Source organism: Tiliqua scincoides, chromosome 5 (genome assembly GCF_035046505.1).
Source record: "Tiliqua scincoides isolate rTilSci1 chromosome 5, rTilSci1.hap2, whole genome shotgun sequence".
NCBI classification, from domain to species: Eukaryota; Metazoa; Chordata; class Lepidosauria; order Squamata; family Scincidae; genus Tiliqua; species Tiliqua scincoides.
Window position 1 is genome coordinate 120744796 of NC_089825.1, and position 13673 is coordinate 120758468.

The following is a 13673-nucleotide window of genomic DNA, read 5'->3' on the forward strand; positions in this document are numbered from 1 at the left end:
CAATCAACTCTTCTTTATCTGCTTGTACCTTCTGGGCCTGCTGCTTTTCACTACATTATTGCACCTGCAGCACCGTCTTTTCAACCTGACTTGGAGGCTCAACTTTAAAACCGCACCTCATCCTCTAGAATGCCCTTCTTCTCCCAAGATGACCCACCATCATTTAACATATTCTCCATTCATAAATAAAAGTATTTGGACTGTGGAAACCGCGGGGCGCTTGGGGAACCAGATGGGACAATATGCCACTCTCTATGCTTTGGCCAAGCTCAACGGGCACCAAGCTTACATCCACCCAACCATGCATCGGAAGCTAGCATCACTATTCCGGATCACTTTGCCTGTGATTCCTGCTAGGGTGGTTGGCAAGATCTGTTGGAGAGATATCAGTATGCATGATTGGATGTCAGAGGATTATCGTCACATCCAGGGCAACTACGTTCGGTTGACAGGCTATCCTTGTTCTTACACCTTCTATCACCACATCCGCCAGGAGATACTTCAGGAGTTCACTTTCCATGATCACATCAAGGAAAAGGCCAACCGATACCTCCGGAGACTGCGTGGGCGTCGCAGGAACGTGACGTACGTTGGAGTGCATGTTCGGAGGGGGGATTATGTCAGGGTGATGCCCCAGGTCTGGAAAGGTGTGGTGGCTGACAGAGGCTACCTAGAGATTGCTATCAACTACTTCAGAGAGAAGTACAACAATCCCATCTTTGTGGTGATCAGCGATGGGATGCGGTGGTGCAAGAAAAATATTGATGCCTCCAGAGGGGATGTTTACTTTGCTGGTGATGGGCGGGAGTCATCACCAGGGAGGGATTTTGCTCTCCTTACTCATTGCAATCACACAATAATGACCATTGGGACTTTTGGCATCTGGGCTGGCTACCTGGCAGGAGGGGAGACTGTCTACTTGGCCAACTACACCCTCCCAAATTCTCCCCTCCTCGATGTTTTCAAGCCCTCAGCTATTTATTTGCCTGAATGGAAAGGGATCGCAGCAGATCTCTACCCTCTCCTCATCCCTCCTCCCTTGCCCAAGACATCTCTCCTGCTCAAATCCAGAAGCTCTAAGTTTAACTTAAAGCAGAAAGTTGCCAGTACATGCACAATCAGAAAACTGTGGAAGGGGTTATGTGGGAAATGATCGCACCTGGCACATGTGAGAGAGGCCATTTGCATCAAGTCAAAATGTCTCCCAACATGACTTTGAAAGATCTAGCTTGGTCTGCGATAGTGGCTCCCGCACTTCGAAACATATATTTTATTGTGTAATCATTAAATGGAAGAAAAATATGCACATATAAAAAGGTACATACGATTAGCATTATTAAAGGGGGAGAGAGAAAAGACAAAATGTGTACATACCAAAGTAGAGTAACACTGCTGTGCCTATACAACGGTTAGGAAGCCCAATCTTATGCTCCCCCCCGTGCACAGGGGAGCTGCGTGCCAAAATGGCCGACACTGTATCCTGTGGGCCAGGGGCAGCTGCCGGAGTCTCCTCAGGTTAAAGGAACATTTGTTCCGGCGACCCCAGAGGGTCTTCTTGGTGCAGCGCCAGCAATAGTGCAGAACCAAGGAGGCCCATGTAAGGCCTCCAGTCTCAGGAAGAGGCATAGAATATGGTGTCAGAATCTCCGGCCCCCCCAGGCCTGATCTCCCCCCCTCCCTCCACCTAGTTCTGCACCTGCCCTCCCCCCACACTGAAAAGCTGTTCCGCTAGCTGGAGGAGAAATGTACCACTGGCTGTTCCTACTGCAGGTTCTCCTGGCATTGAAGCCCAGCACTGATTGCCTTTCAACACTTTTCAACTGGTGCCTATGGTGTGTACCGCTGGTGCTGGGCTCCATGCTAAACCGGGCCAGCGGTAGCGCTGAGCCCTAGCGTTGGCACTGGGTGCCGTTAACATGCTACAAAGCACATTTATAGCACCTGATGAGTAGGGAGCACTGGAGCAGGATCCATGCCAGTCAGGTGTCAGGCCCAGCACCAGCTGAAGGAGCATATGCCACTGGTGGGGGCAAGTGATACCACCGGGTGCCAGTACGGCTTCTGGAGGACAGGGGAGGTTGGAACAAAGGCAGTGGGGCAGGGTGGGGGAGGAACCAGGGCAGGAGGGGGGGTGGGACTGGTGGAGCCCTGTTCCTCCAGATGCTGAACTTCATGTCAGGCCAGAAGGCCCAACATAGAGGCTCTTGAGTCTGCACTGGCAAAATAGCTGGTGCAGACTTGAGAAGCTCCATTGCGAGGCTTGGGGCTTTCCCTGGGGAAAGGGGACAAAAGTCCCCTTCCCCCAAGGATACCTCCAACTGCTTCCCGGTGCCCACTGGATACAGCGGTAGCTGCTTTGGTTTCCCAACTTGTTGAATGATAGCTGCTTTGGTAGCTGCTTCAGCTGCCCAACTTGTTAAATGATACAGAACACTTCATGTATTATATAAAGTTGTAGGTCAGCTAAACATAGCTGAATGGTTTAGAAGAATTTTGGACAGAATGCTGTTCAGTTTTTCTAGAAATTATTTTTGGAAGCAGCCAGATGGATTTGTTGAATAGGTTAATTAATTTTTTTCAGACTAAGAATTTTCAAGGTAATTTGCAGCCATTTATTTTCCTCTTGTATGGTGTAATTTAGACATATATTTCTAGAATCTTCTTTTTCTAGATCTGTAATACATGTATTGTTGAAACAAGCAAACAAGCTTGGCTGTGGGTGTTGATGCTTTCTTCTGAGGCAGATTGCCATTTCAGAGGGTCAAAGATAGTGGGTAATGGAAGGTCTCCCTCCAGACTCAAGAGAAACAGGCGTAAGATGAGAGAACAAGCCACATAGGAGGGGCAAGGCTTGATGTTCCTCCTATTCCTTATGCTCATATTGCTTTCAGGAACTAGAAACATCATCAACCCAAGACAGCCATTCACATGCTCCTGGAAATCCCCACATAATGTGCCAAAAGCAGAGCAAAAGACTGAATGAGACACACCTCCTAAGAATGTGACCGCTGAAGACTCACTGAATCAGTCATAGGATTGGTATCAACCTGAATGGGAAGAACTGTAAAATTCCCTTTTCGCAGTTTTCTCTGAGCATTTGGGGCAACTTTAGAAATGGGCGATCTGGAGAAATGCCCCTTGTCTTTGAGAAACTTAGCTTCATTTGAACATTCTCAGATATTTCTCTTTGGAAAGAACTCTGACATTCATTTCAGGTTTCAATATGTTCCAGAATTTTGGAGTCAACCCTCCCACGAATCTAATGGACTCCCTCTCCATCTCCAGCCCCAGCTGTACATTCACCAGTTATTATTATTATTTATTATTATTTTATTAATTTATACCCCGCCTTTTTGCCCAACAGGCACACAAGGCAGCTAACAAACAATTTAAAAGTACAACATAAAAAACAATCATTAAAAACAATTTACAATAATTAAAAAATCTAAAAACAAAACAAACCCCATGGATTTTCATATAAAAAGCAAGAACGCCAACCAGCCTGTCAACAATTAAAAGCTTTTTGAAATAAAAAGGTCTTCAGTCCACGCCGAAACGTTAGCAACGAGGGAGCAGTTCTCAGTTCTAAGGGGAGAGTATTCCACAGTTCGGGGGCCACCACCAAGAAGGCCCTCTTCCTGGCTGCCGCCCCTCTCACATCTCTTAGTAGCGGCACAGTCAAAAGGGGCCCCCCAGATGATCTAAGAGCACGGGCTGGATTGTAGGGAAGGAGGCGGTCCCTCAAATACCCCGACCCGAGCCGTAAAGGGCTTATCTCCTTAAACCAGACAGCCAGTGTCTTAGAAAAGAGAAGGGTGATCCATTATTTACTTACTTACTTACTTACTTAGGGCTCAATCCTATCCAGTTTTCCAGTGCCGGTGCAGCCATGCCAATGGGGCATGCACTGTATCCTGTGGTGGAGGGACAGTCACAGAGGCCTCCTCAAGGTAAGGGAACATTTGTTCCCTTACCTTGGGACTACATTACAGCAGCACCAGTGCTGGAAAGTTGGATAGGATTGGGCCCTTACTTATTTACAAATTTATACCCCGCTTTATCTCCCATTCAAAGTGGCTAGCGACTGGATCCTAGTGTCAAAATCCATTACACTTGTCTGGGTTCATCTCTATAGCTTACCATAGCCCAGTCTTTTGCACTGTAGAGAGTTAAGTCTCCTATTTAACTGCTGCTGCTGTACTTGGATTGTGCAGACCTGGCCTTGGTGATCCATGCCACAGTGACATCAAGGTTAGACTACTGTAGCATGCTCTATGTGGGGCTGCCCTTGAAGACGGTTCAGAAACTGCAATTAGTGCAGAATACGGCGGCTAATGTAGTTACTGGAGGTAGTCAGTTCAACTCTGTCGGGCCACTTCTCCAGCAGCTGCACTGGCTGCACATTTGTTTCCGGGCCCAATGGAAGGTGCTGGTCTTGACCTTTAAAGCCATATATGGCTCAGAGCCAGGGTACTTAAGAGCCCTCCTAATTCCTTATTGTCCGGCTTATCCCCTTAGGTCAGGGGTCTCCAAACCCAGGCCTGGGGGCCAGATGTGGCCCGCGGCAAACCTCTATCCAGCCCTCGGCCAGCCTCTGATCCTCTGGCCCAGTTGATCAAACACAACCAGAGTTGTGCTTGTGGGGTGAAGAATTGGGGGTCCATTTAAGTGTGTGCTTTATTTCTTGGGCTGTGTTCATGCTTGGAGAAGTCCTGGAAATTTGAACCCATTCATTTATTCATTCATCTAAGTTCCATCTCTAATGTATTTATTTAAATTTTATATTTAATTTTTCCAGCCCTCAACACTGTGCCAGATATTTGATGTGGCCCTTCAGCCGAAAAGTTTAGAGACCCCTGCCTTAGGTCATCGGAGAAGGCCCTCTTACGAGTGCCTACTGCACAGGAATGTACGTGGGGCGGCAGCAAGAAATAGGGTCTTTTCAGTAGTGACACCAATGTTACAGAACTCCCTCCCCCTTGATTTATAAACTCCTCCCTCCCTGGAAATGTTCTGGCGTGGCCTGAAAACATTTATTTTTAGACAAGACTTCTGAGTTCTTGGCCTTTTAAAACATTTTTTAACATTTTTTTTAACATCTGATTTTTACAGACTTGGGATTTCATAAAATTGCTGCTGATGCTCTTTTAATTGTAACAATGTCTGATTGCTATTTTTTAAGATGTTTTTAATTGTGATGGTTTTAATGTTTTAAACCCAAATCCTAACCCACTTTCCAGCACTGGCATATCTGTACCAATGGGACGTGCGCTGCATCCTGCAGTTGGGGGGCACTCACAGAGGCCTCCTCAAAATAAGGGAATGTTTGTTTCCTTATCTAGGAGCTGCATTGCCCTTATGTCAGTGCTGGAAAGTGGGTTAGGATTGCGCCCTTAAGTGCCCCTAAATGTGCGATGTGATCTGAAGGAAAGTAAGAAGGCATATACCCACAGTGGGGATAGGAGGGCTTAAGTACTTAGGTTTCATCCTGATCACACACACCCTCTGACGTATTGTCTTCCCCAACTTTGTAAATGCTAGCAGTCTGGGAAGTGAGCATGTGAGCAAGCGGAAGAGTCAGAAGAGGAGGGTGGGGCCACCTAGAATATCCCAATTCCTCTTCTCCAGACGTTTCTTCACTCATTTGCTCAATCACATCAGTTCTGCAAGCATTTTTCAGGGAGCGCAAACTGAGTAGAGCAGGAACAATAGAGTTGGGGGCTGGTGCTCGGACAGTCTCAATGCCAGCCATGGAGACTACCTGACTAATAAGAATTTACTTGGGGGGGGGGGAATTCCCCACCTTTCTTTCAGCTAATGACGGCAACCTTGGAAAACAAGTGCCAGCCTCTGACGTCTCCACTAGAGGGTGCCATTGTTCTAGGAACGAACAGCAAGTCTTGTGGGAAATCCCCAACATGCAAATGAACTTGAAGGAAACCAGTTCATTTCCTTGCTGAAGAGCTTCTTGCACAATGAAAAATCTGAAAGGCCAAATAACCCAACAGCAAATATACAGCTATTTTAACTGATAATGTGAGTCATTTTTTTTTCTCTTTTGAGAAGACCCTAGTTAAGAAAGAAAGAAAGAAAGAAAGAAAGAAAGAAAGAAAGAAAGAAAGAAAGAAAGAAAGAAAGAAAGAAAGAAAGAAAGAAAGAAAGTTCTTTCACTGAAATGTGGCTAGAGACCACAACTAGGGCTTTTACCACACAGGAACTTTAAATTGATTTGTGCTTCAGGCAGCTATACTGGGAATGTAAAATGCACAGTGGTTGGAATATACATTTATATCATCTAATGCAATCTAACCTGCATTAATCTTTCACGTATGGTTCAAAAGCCCTTTTTACTGTCTTGTGAGACTGCAGCTTCAGTAACTTTCTTGTAGGTGGTTATTATTATTATTATTATTAGTAGTAGTAGTAGTAGTAGTAGTAGTAGTAGTAGTAGTAGTAGTATTTATATACTGCTTTTCAACAGAAAGTTCACAAAGGGGTTTACAGAGAAAAATCAAATAACCAATGGCTCCCTATCCCAAAAGGACTCACAATCTCAAAAGATGCAACACCAGCAAACAGCCACTAGAAAAGACACTGCTGGGGTGAGGAGAGCCAGTTACTCTCCCCCTGCTAAAAAGAGGAGCACCCACTTGAAAAAGTGCCTCTTACCCAGTTAGCAGGGATAACTGGTTTACTGGCAAACCTGTACAAATATGACACAGCTAGCGCTGGATCAAATATTCTCCATTGTAGGTTTTTCCTGTCCTGATCAATAGCAATGGCTCATAGGATGAGAAAGCATTTGGAGGGGGGGGGCAAGACGCACAGCCATAGACTGCCAAAATGACGAAAGGACGTCAGCCATGAATAAATAAACCAAACAGCCAGGAGAGTAAAAAGCAGGGAGGATTGAACTTCTGCTGCAGCACCTTGGCCAGCTCCACACCAGCAACTTGCTGGGACCTAATGTATCTTGCCCTGGTCACCTATCCCAGGCTCCACCCCTCTCTGAGATGACCATAGATATTTAAAGGGGCAGTCCTTGTACTTGAAGCCTTGTGTTCCTGTGCTGCTCAGCTACATCCAGTTAAATGTCCTCACCAGTTGGGTGCAACGATTGAGTATCTATGGGAACATGAGTATTGGGTCAGATATTCTGACCCAGGGGAATCTAAACTGGAAATCTGAGGGAACTCTGGAGGACTAGGGCTTGGAATGATGCCAACATATGGACCTGATGTTTCTGTAACCTCTGCCACTAGACCCCAGGACCTTGGGGCACCTCTCCTGGACCCAAAGCCAAACCTTCTGCAAAGCCAAGCCTTGCCTAAAACCAAGACACAACAGATTTTTGGAGTAAAAACTAGTTATTAGATAGGAATTTCTCCTGAAAAACTCTCTCTGTGAATATTCATTTTGAATTTTTTTTTTTTTTAAATACTGTTTGGCACCATTGTTTCCTAAAGCTTCTGCTTTTTAAGTGCAATTTTTCCTTCTGGCTGTGCCCACTTCCTGATTGGTCACATGATTGGCTGCATGATCCCAGCCAATCAGGCATTCTGTACTGAACTGCATGATCCTGTAATGCTACACAGCAATCACATATGACTGTGGGATCAAATTTACCCTCACCAAGAGAATTATCGGAGAATTATCTGACATGTGCCAGTACATCTCATGAACATTCTGGTGCCTTTGGCTAATTACCAAGTGCAGAGATCTCAAACTCTTTTCATGGAGAGGGCCGAAGCTAGTATTCGTGGTACCTGCTGAGGGCCGGAAGTGACATCATTAAGCAGAAAGTGATGTCATTAAGCAGATGATGACCAGAAATGAGCACTTTATTCTCACATAGAAGCTCATTAGCTGCAAATGACAGAAGAGAAAATATGCAAATCTTGTTCATACTTTCAAGATATGAGAGAGCCCAATTATCATGCTGGAAGAGCTCATTTATAACAGGGGGAGGAGAAATTGCTTCCAGGGGCCACATTTGGCCTGCGAGCATTATGTTTGACCCTCCCTGACCAAGTATCACCCACATTTTCATGAAATATTTGATAATGCCAAGATTGCAAAAGGCACATTTGCTCAATAGTCAAAGCGAGCCTGCAACTCCAAGTGCTGTCTCCCTTTCACAATCCGGGACAATCCTTGGTCTCCCATGGTCAATGTCAGTGTTTGGGGTAGTAAACGATGGCATTGCAGTCATTGCTTGCAGGATAGCCGTTCTTGCCATTTACCAGAAAATGTCAGAAATCATCGTGTCAGCCGGTTTGCTTTGGACATCTACCAACCTACCGTGCTATAAATGAGGTCATTTGACAGTAAACAATGAAAATGAGTTGAGCCACAGAGAAGACATGATCCCTTGTCTCCTTTTATCATTCTGTCTGTCTGCGCAGCCAGGCAGGTGGGATAAATATTGCAGGAAGGGGCAGGGATGGTTGTTTTACAATCCTGGCTACCCAACGCTGGAACCATTAGTGGATTCCAACAGGATGTTTCTGATCCCCTGAGAGCATTTTCCATGCATTGATTTGCCAGCCACAGCACTTCATTGCTGACTGTAAAGAGAGAAAACAGAGGGTTAGGAAGGAGAGAGAGAGAGAGAGAGAGAGAGAGAGAGAGAGAGAGAGAGAGAATGAAAAACATAATGAACAGATAAATGTGAGAGGAGAAAAATAATCCACAAAGATACAAGAAACAGTCTTCCTGACTTTCTGTGTCTTTTTATTCCCCAGTCTGGCTCTCTCTCCCTTTCCAGCTGTCCAAGAACAGCTGGAGAGACAGACACCCAAAAGCAGCCAATCCCAAAAGAACAGGGGAGGGGCTTATCCTTACCTCCTTTTCAACCCATGGCAAATTGCAGAGACTCCAGGGATTAGCTGGGATGTACATTCCCAACAGTTGGTCTGAATGAATAACAGAGTGTGAAAGTGAGTGCAACAGAGAGAGAGAGAGAGAGGCAACAACCAGGAGGCTAGAATTAAGGAGAAAAAAGAAGGTGAAGAAGAATACTAAAAGTACAACTGGGAAGAACTGAACAGGAATGAACGGAACAATTCTGGAAAGGATGGAGGGATGTCCAACTGTGACGGGGTAAGTGGTTTATTTGTAAAGAGGCACCCTGAGAGGGAAGTCAAGGACAATGCAAGGTGGTCAAAGAGGTCAAGGTCCGGTGCCAATCAGTGGTGGTCTCTTGGCACGCATTCGCTTGGGCCAACATTGATCATCTCCCTGCCCTGGCATCTTGAGAAATAAATGAAGGATAAAGCAGTTTGGAAACATAATGGCAACAGTGTGGGGGGCGGGGGGGGATGGAGAGAGATCTGTGAAGTGGCTACAGATAGTTTGGAGGTTGTGGAAAGAAGATAAGGAGTATGAACAGGCACGCACTCCCCCCATTCACAACTAAACTTATGGTTTTGGTGTGATGTAATGAGAGGTCTTGAAAACATGTACAACAGTATCTGCTTTCATCACCTGAAGGCAAGGAGTGTGTAGGCGGACAGATGGGTACAGGCTGAAAGGAAGGAGGCATGTATGGCAGCGTCAGGATAACAGGGATAGACCTGGCCAGGAAGGGATTAAGTGGTGGGGCGTGGGTTCAAATCCATTAGAAAAATTTACCATGGAGGAAAGATCTACACCATGATGGTTCTACAGAAACTCCACATACAGAAGCGTATGACCCTGAATTTCAGTTGCTAGGGAGTGGCGGAAGGAGAAGGCTGTTTTTTCAAGTCCTGTTGGAGAGGTTTCTGGATGCATCTAACAGGCCATTGTGGTTGAACCAGACCAGCCGGTGGTCTGATCCAGTAGAGCTCGATTTTTGTCCACATGCAAGCAAGCAAAGTGGCTAAATGGAGCCGGTACAGTTTGAAAGCTAGAGCGATGCGATCGAGACCAGGATTCAAATATCTGCTCAGGGTGCACACACCCCCAGCAAATTGCACCTTGGTCTTCCTTTCTGTAAAATAGGGATAATGTCCATTTCCTTTCATGTCTTGCTGTGAGACTGAGAGAGATGTAATCTGCAAAGCCATTTTAAAAGCGATAGACATTATCAGTCCCAGACTAGCATTTTGTACCCCAGTCTTGGCTCTGCCTTATTCAGCCCCAGACCTGTGACCTTGATGCTGACTCCTCTACTTGAACTCAGAGGATCTGAGTCTTTTGGGCTGGAAATCCAAAGGTCAGTGATGCTGGACTTAAACCTGTGGCTGGAGGTAGTCACTTCTCTATGTGGTCACAGGTGTCACACGGTCTCCTTTTCAGTGGCTACCATATGGCTCCTGGTTATTATTGGACTTCAGTCTCAGTTGTGGAATCAGGAATGATTGTGCTTTTCTTATAATCTTGGACTCTTACCCAGTCCAAGAAAGGATGCTTGCAAGACTTGCAGATGGTCTTGGCTCATGTACTAGATCTGACCAAAGACATTTCTGGCCCAAATAGGATAGAGCTCTTGGAGGACTGGAGGTACATCCCCCCCCCCGTCCTTTTACTAAGTAGATTGCGTCACTTGCCTGTGGTCTCTGGATCTTTCTGTTCAGCAGGCCCCTGCTTGTGTGCATTTTCTTTATGCGTGTGGCACACTTTGTTCTGGATTGTGAAAGCCGGCCTGTGAAGACCCTGTAGGATATTATCATTTTGCCTTTCAGTAGAAGTTTGAAGTGGATGGCGTTTGAGTGGCTTCCATTCAGGGCTGGCAGGGCTGGCCCACTCATGAGGCCAACTGAGGCAGTTGCCTCAGGCAGCAGAGTAGTGACGTTGACCACCCACTCCGCTCTTTCTTTTCCTCTTACTCCCTGGATTGGGAAAAGAAGAGGGGCACTGAGCAGAGGAGAAAGTGTGGGGGAGAGGAGAGTGATCAGCTAGATTCCTTTTCCAATCTGGAAGGAACAACGACTGACATATGATCAGGTTGGGTTGGGGGAGCAGCACAAGGGGATCTTGGGCCAGCTTTGGAGGCTGGTGTCAGGGGTCGGCATCCTCAGACACCTGCCAAAACCCACACCCCTGCAACAGGACCACTACCAACCCCTGGAGCAAGCAGCTCTACTCCCCGTTTACTTGGCCTCTCCAAATGTGCAGTAAGTTAGAAGAGAGGAGAAGCAGCAGCAGCCTCTACTCGCCTTAACTTCTGCTTCCAGGTGGCGGGGGGAAGGGCCCAAAAGGAGAGGACAATCCAATGGGGCAGTAGAGAGGAGGGCAGTGACAAGGAGATCCACAGGAAGCATCTTGCCCAAACCCATCCCACAGAACAGCAGCGTATCCTAATTATCAGAAAGGGCCCATTCTACCTTAAGATGGCAGGGACTGAACCCAGGCCCTTCTGCATGCAGGACAGGTGCTTTGCCGCTGAGCTGGAGCCCCATCTAGTGAGGAGAGGTGAAAAGCTGTGAAGCAATAGACAAGTCCTCACCTGAACCCACAAATGCACAGGGATTATACTAAGCTTCCTCTTTGTACTAACGTTGCAGAAATTTGGTGGGGAATGTTTGAAGCTGCTGCTGCTGGTGGTGGTGTATATTTGTATATTGTTTTTCAACAAGAAGTTGTTCACAAAGTGGTTTACAAATCAAAATAAATCAAGAAATCGTTCCCTGTCCCCAGAGGGCTTACATTCTACAAAAAGGTGCAGAAGAGATACCAGCAACAGGCCCTGGAAAAGATGCCTTGCTGGGGCCTTGCTGGGGTGCCAAGGCCTTGGGGTGCCAAGGCCTTGCTGGGGTGCCAAGGGACAGTTGCTCTTTCTCTGCTAAATATAAGAGGACCCCACTGTACAAGGTGCCTCTTGGCTCAGTTGTTTTCAAAGGTCTGGCAATAATAGTGTCATCAACTCTAAAATCCTACAATGGCAGGGCTGGGAACAGTGTGGCCACAATTGCTGCTGGCCACATCTGTGACTGCTGTGATTTAATATAATAATATATATACAGTATTTATATACCGCCTTTCTTGGTCTTTATTCAAGACTTTATTCAAGGCGGTTTACACAGGCAGGCTTATTAAATCCACGCAGGGATTTTTACAAATTGAAAGAAGGTTCTCTCTTTCAAGAACCACCACATTCAAGATGTTACACTCCGATCTGGTTTAACATTCTGGCCTCCATCCTCCCACGCTCCGAGCAGATGGAACAGCTCAGCTGCAGCTTGTCAGCTGCTTCAAGGTCGCACGGTGCCGGTGGCCTCGAACTGGCGACCTTGTGGATGTTAATCTTCAGGCAAATGGAGGCTCTACCCTCTAGACCAGACCTCCTGCCCATACATATTGGACCACTTCAGGCAGGCTGACCCTATCCATGAGGCCAACTGGGGTGGTTTCCTCAGGCAGCAGATTGGCAGGAGATGCTCACCTCTGCCTCCCACTCGTGTCCACTGCTCTTCCTCCCTCTCCCTGGATTGGAAAGAGAAGAGGTATAGAGGGTGGTGATCCTCCAGCCCATCCCTCTCCTCTCCTCCACCCTTCCTCTTCCACCCCATTTTCCTCTTTCTTTCCGAGGAGCACTGGAGGAGGAGCAGTGGAGGAAGGCAGCTTTTAAACCAGGGGTTTCCAAACTTTTCAGTACAAGGGCCACATTGCATATTTTACACATTTGCATGGGCCAAAAAAAATCGGTTTTATGAATGAAATTTAAACGAATAAAAAGGTTTTACTTGGATCTTTTTTTGGTAGTCAACCTGATGCGATTCAGAACAAAAGAGAAATATGACAATTGCAAAGGAACAATGCCATGCTTAAACTGAGAAATGTTATATAAAGTAAAAATGTCCAAAACAAAACACAAGTTGCTGTGGGCCTGATAAAACCTTGTGGCAGACCAGATGTGGCCCCCCAGGCCATAGTTTGAAGACCCCTGTTCTAAACCAATGAAGAGAGTGCCATTGCTAAAAGCAACACTCTCAAAAAGCCACACTTTAGAAATAAAGTTTATAGGAACTACCCGGCACCCAGTATCAGCAGGAACCAACAAATGTTATTCCCAAAATCTGTGTCAACTGAGAGGGAAGCACAGAGAGTTGCTAGGCAAGATTCCTGTTTCTTCCTTGTCATCCTCTCCAAATATGTCTTGCTGGGTCAGAAAGCAGAATGCCAACCTAGAGCAGAATGTCAGTGTTCCTGATAGAATTTGCAGTGACAAGACATGATCATGGCCACCCGCTTCGATGGCTTTAGGAGAGGATCGGACCAATTTATGGAGATCTCTCAAGTTCCTGGTCATGATGGAACCTCTATGTTCAGAGGCAGTATGAATATCAGTTGTGGGGGGAGGGAAAACAACAGGGGAGGGCTGTTGCCTTCATAGCTGCTTGTGGGCATCCTGGAAGCATCTGGTTGGCCACCATTGGATCAGAGCATGCTGTACAAGGTAGAGAGACCTTTGTTCTGATCCACTGGGGCTCTTTCATGTTGTTATGCCAAGGATCAGGGCTTTTGAGCACTTTTCACATGCATGTTGGGGTGCACTTAATTCCACCCTGCCCCTTTCTTTGGTCTGAGGATCAACAAACTGAGAACCACCATGAAGGATCTAAGCAGAACTTATGCATGTTATATTCAGAGAGGCTGAGATGTCAATGAGGGCTGCAACATTTAATATCATTACTCAGTTACGTTAACTTAAATCTGTTCTTTCTAAGAAAATTATCTCCATGGATTGA

The 13673-nt window shown here is 46.3% G+C and overlaps 3 protein-coding genes across 3 annotated transcripts in view; 2 read left to right on the plus strand and 1 right to left on the minus strand.

Annotated features, from left to right (window-relative positions):
* TNNT1 (troponin T1, slow skeletal type) overlaps positions 1-13673 on the minus strand; it is a 504690-nt gene that overhangs the window by 165431 nt on the left and 325586 nt on the right. The window lies entirely within an intron of this gene.
* On the plus strand, positions 149-1153 carry LOC136653464 (galactoside alpha-(1,2)-fucosyltransferase 2-like). Its single transcript, XM_066630360.1, has one exon. The coding sequence runs from the start codon at positions 149-151 to the stop codon at positions 1151-1153; it is 1005 nt and encodes a 334-aa protein (XP_066486457.1).
* The window catches only part of KCNJ14 (potassium inwardly rectifying channel subfamily J member 14), a 28932-nt gene continuing 24115 nt past the window's right edge, over positions 8857-13673 (plus strand). Inside the window, exon 1 of the mRNA XM_066627992.1 lies at positions 8857-9102. The gene's annotated coding sequence lies outside the window, so the exon portion shown is untranslated. The remainder of the gene's footprint in view (positions 9103-13673) is intronic.

Coding starts and splice junctions, on each gene's coding strand:
- LOC136653464 (XM_066630360.1), top strand. CDS start 149: ATGACCCACCATCATTTAACATATTCTCCATTCATAAATAAAAGTATT.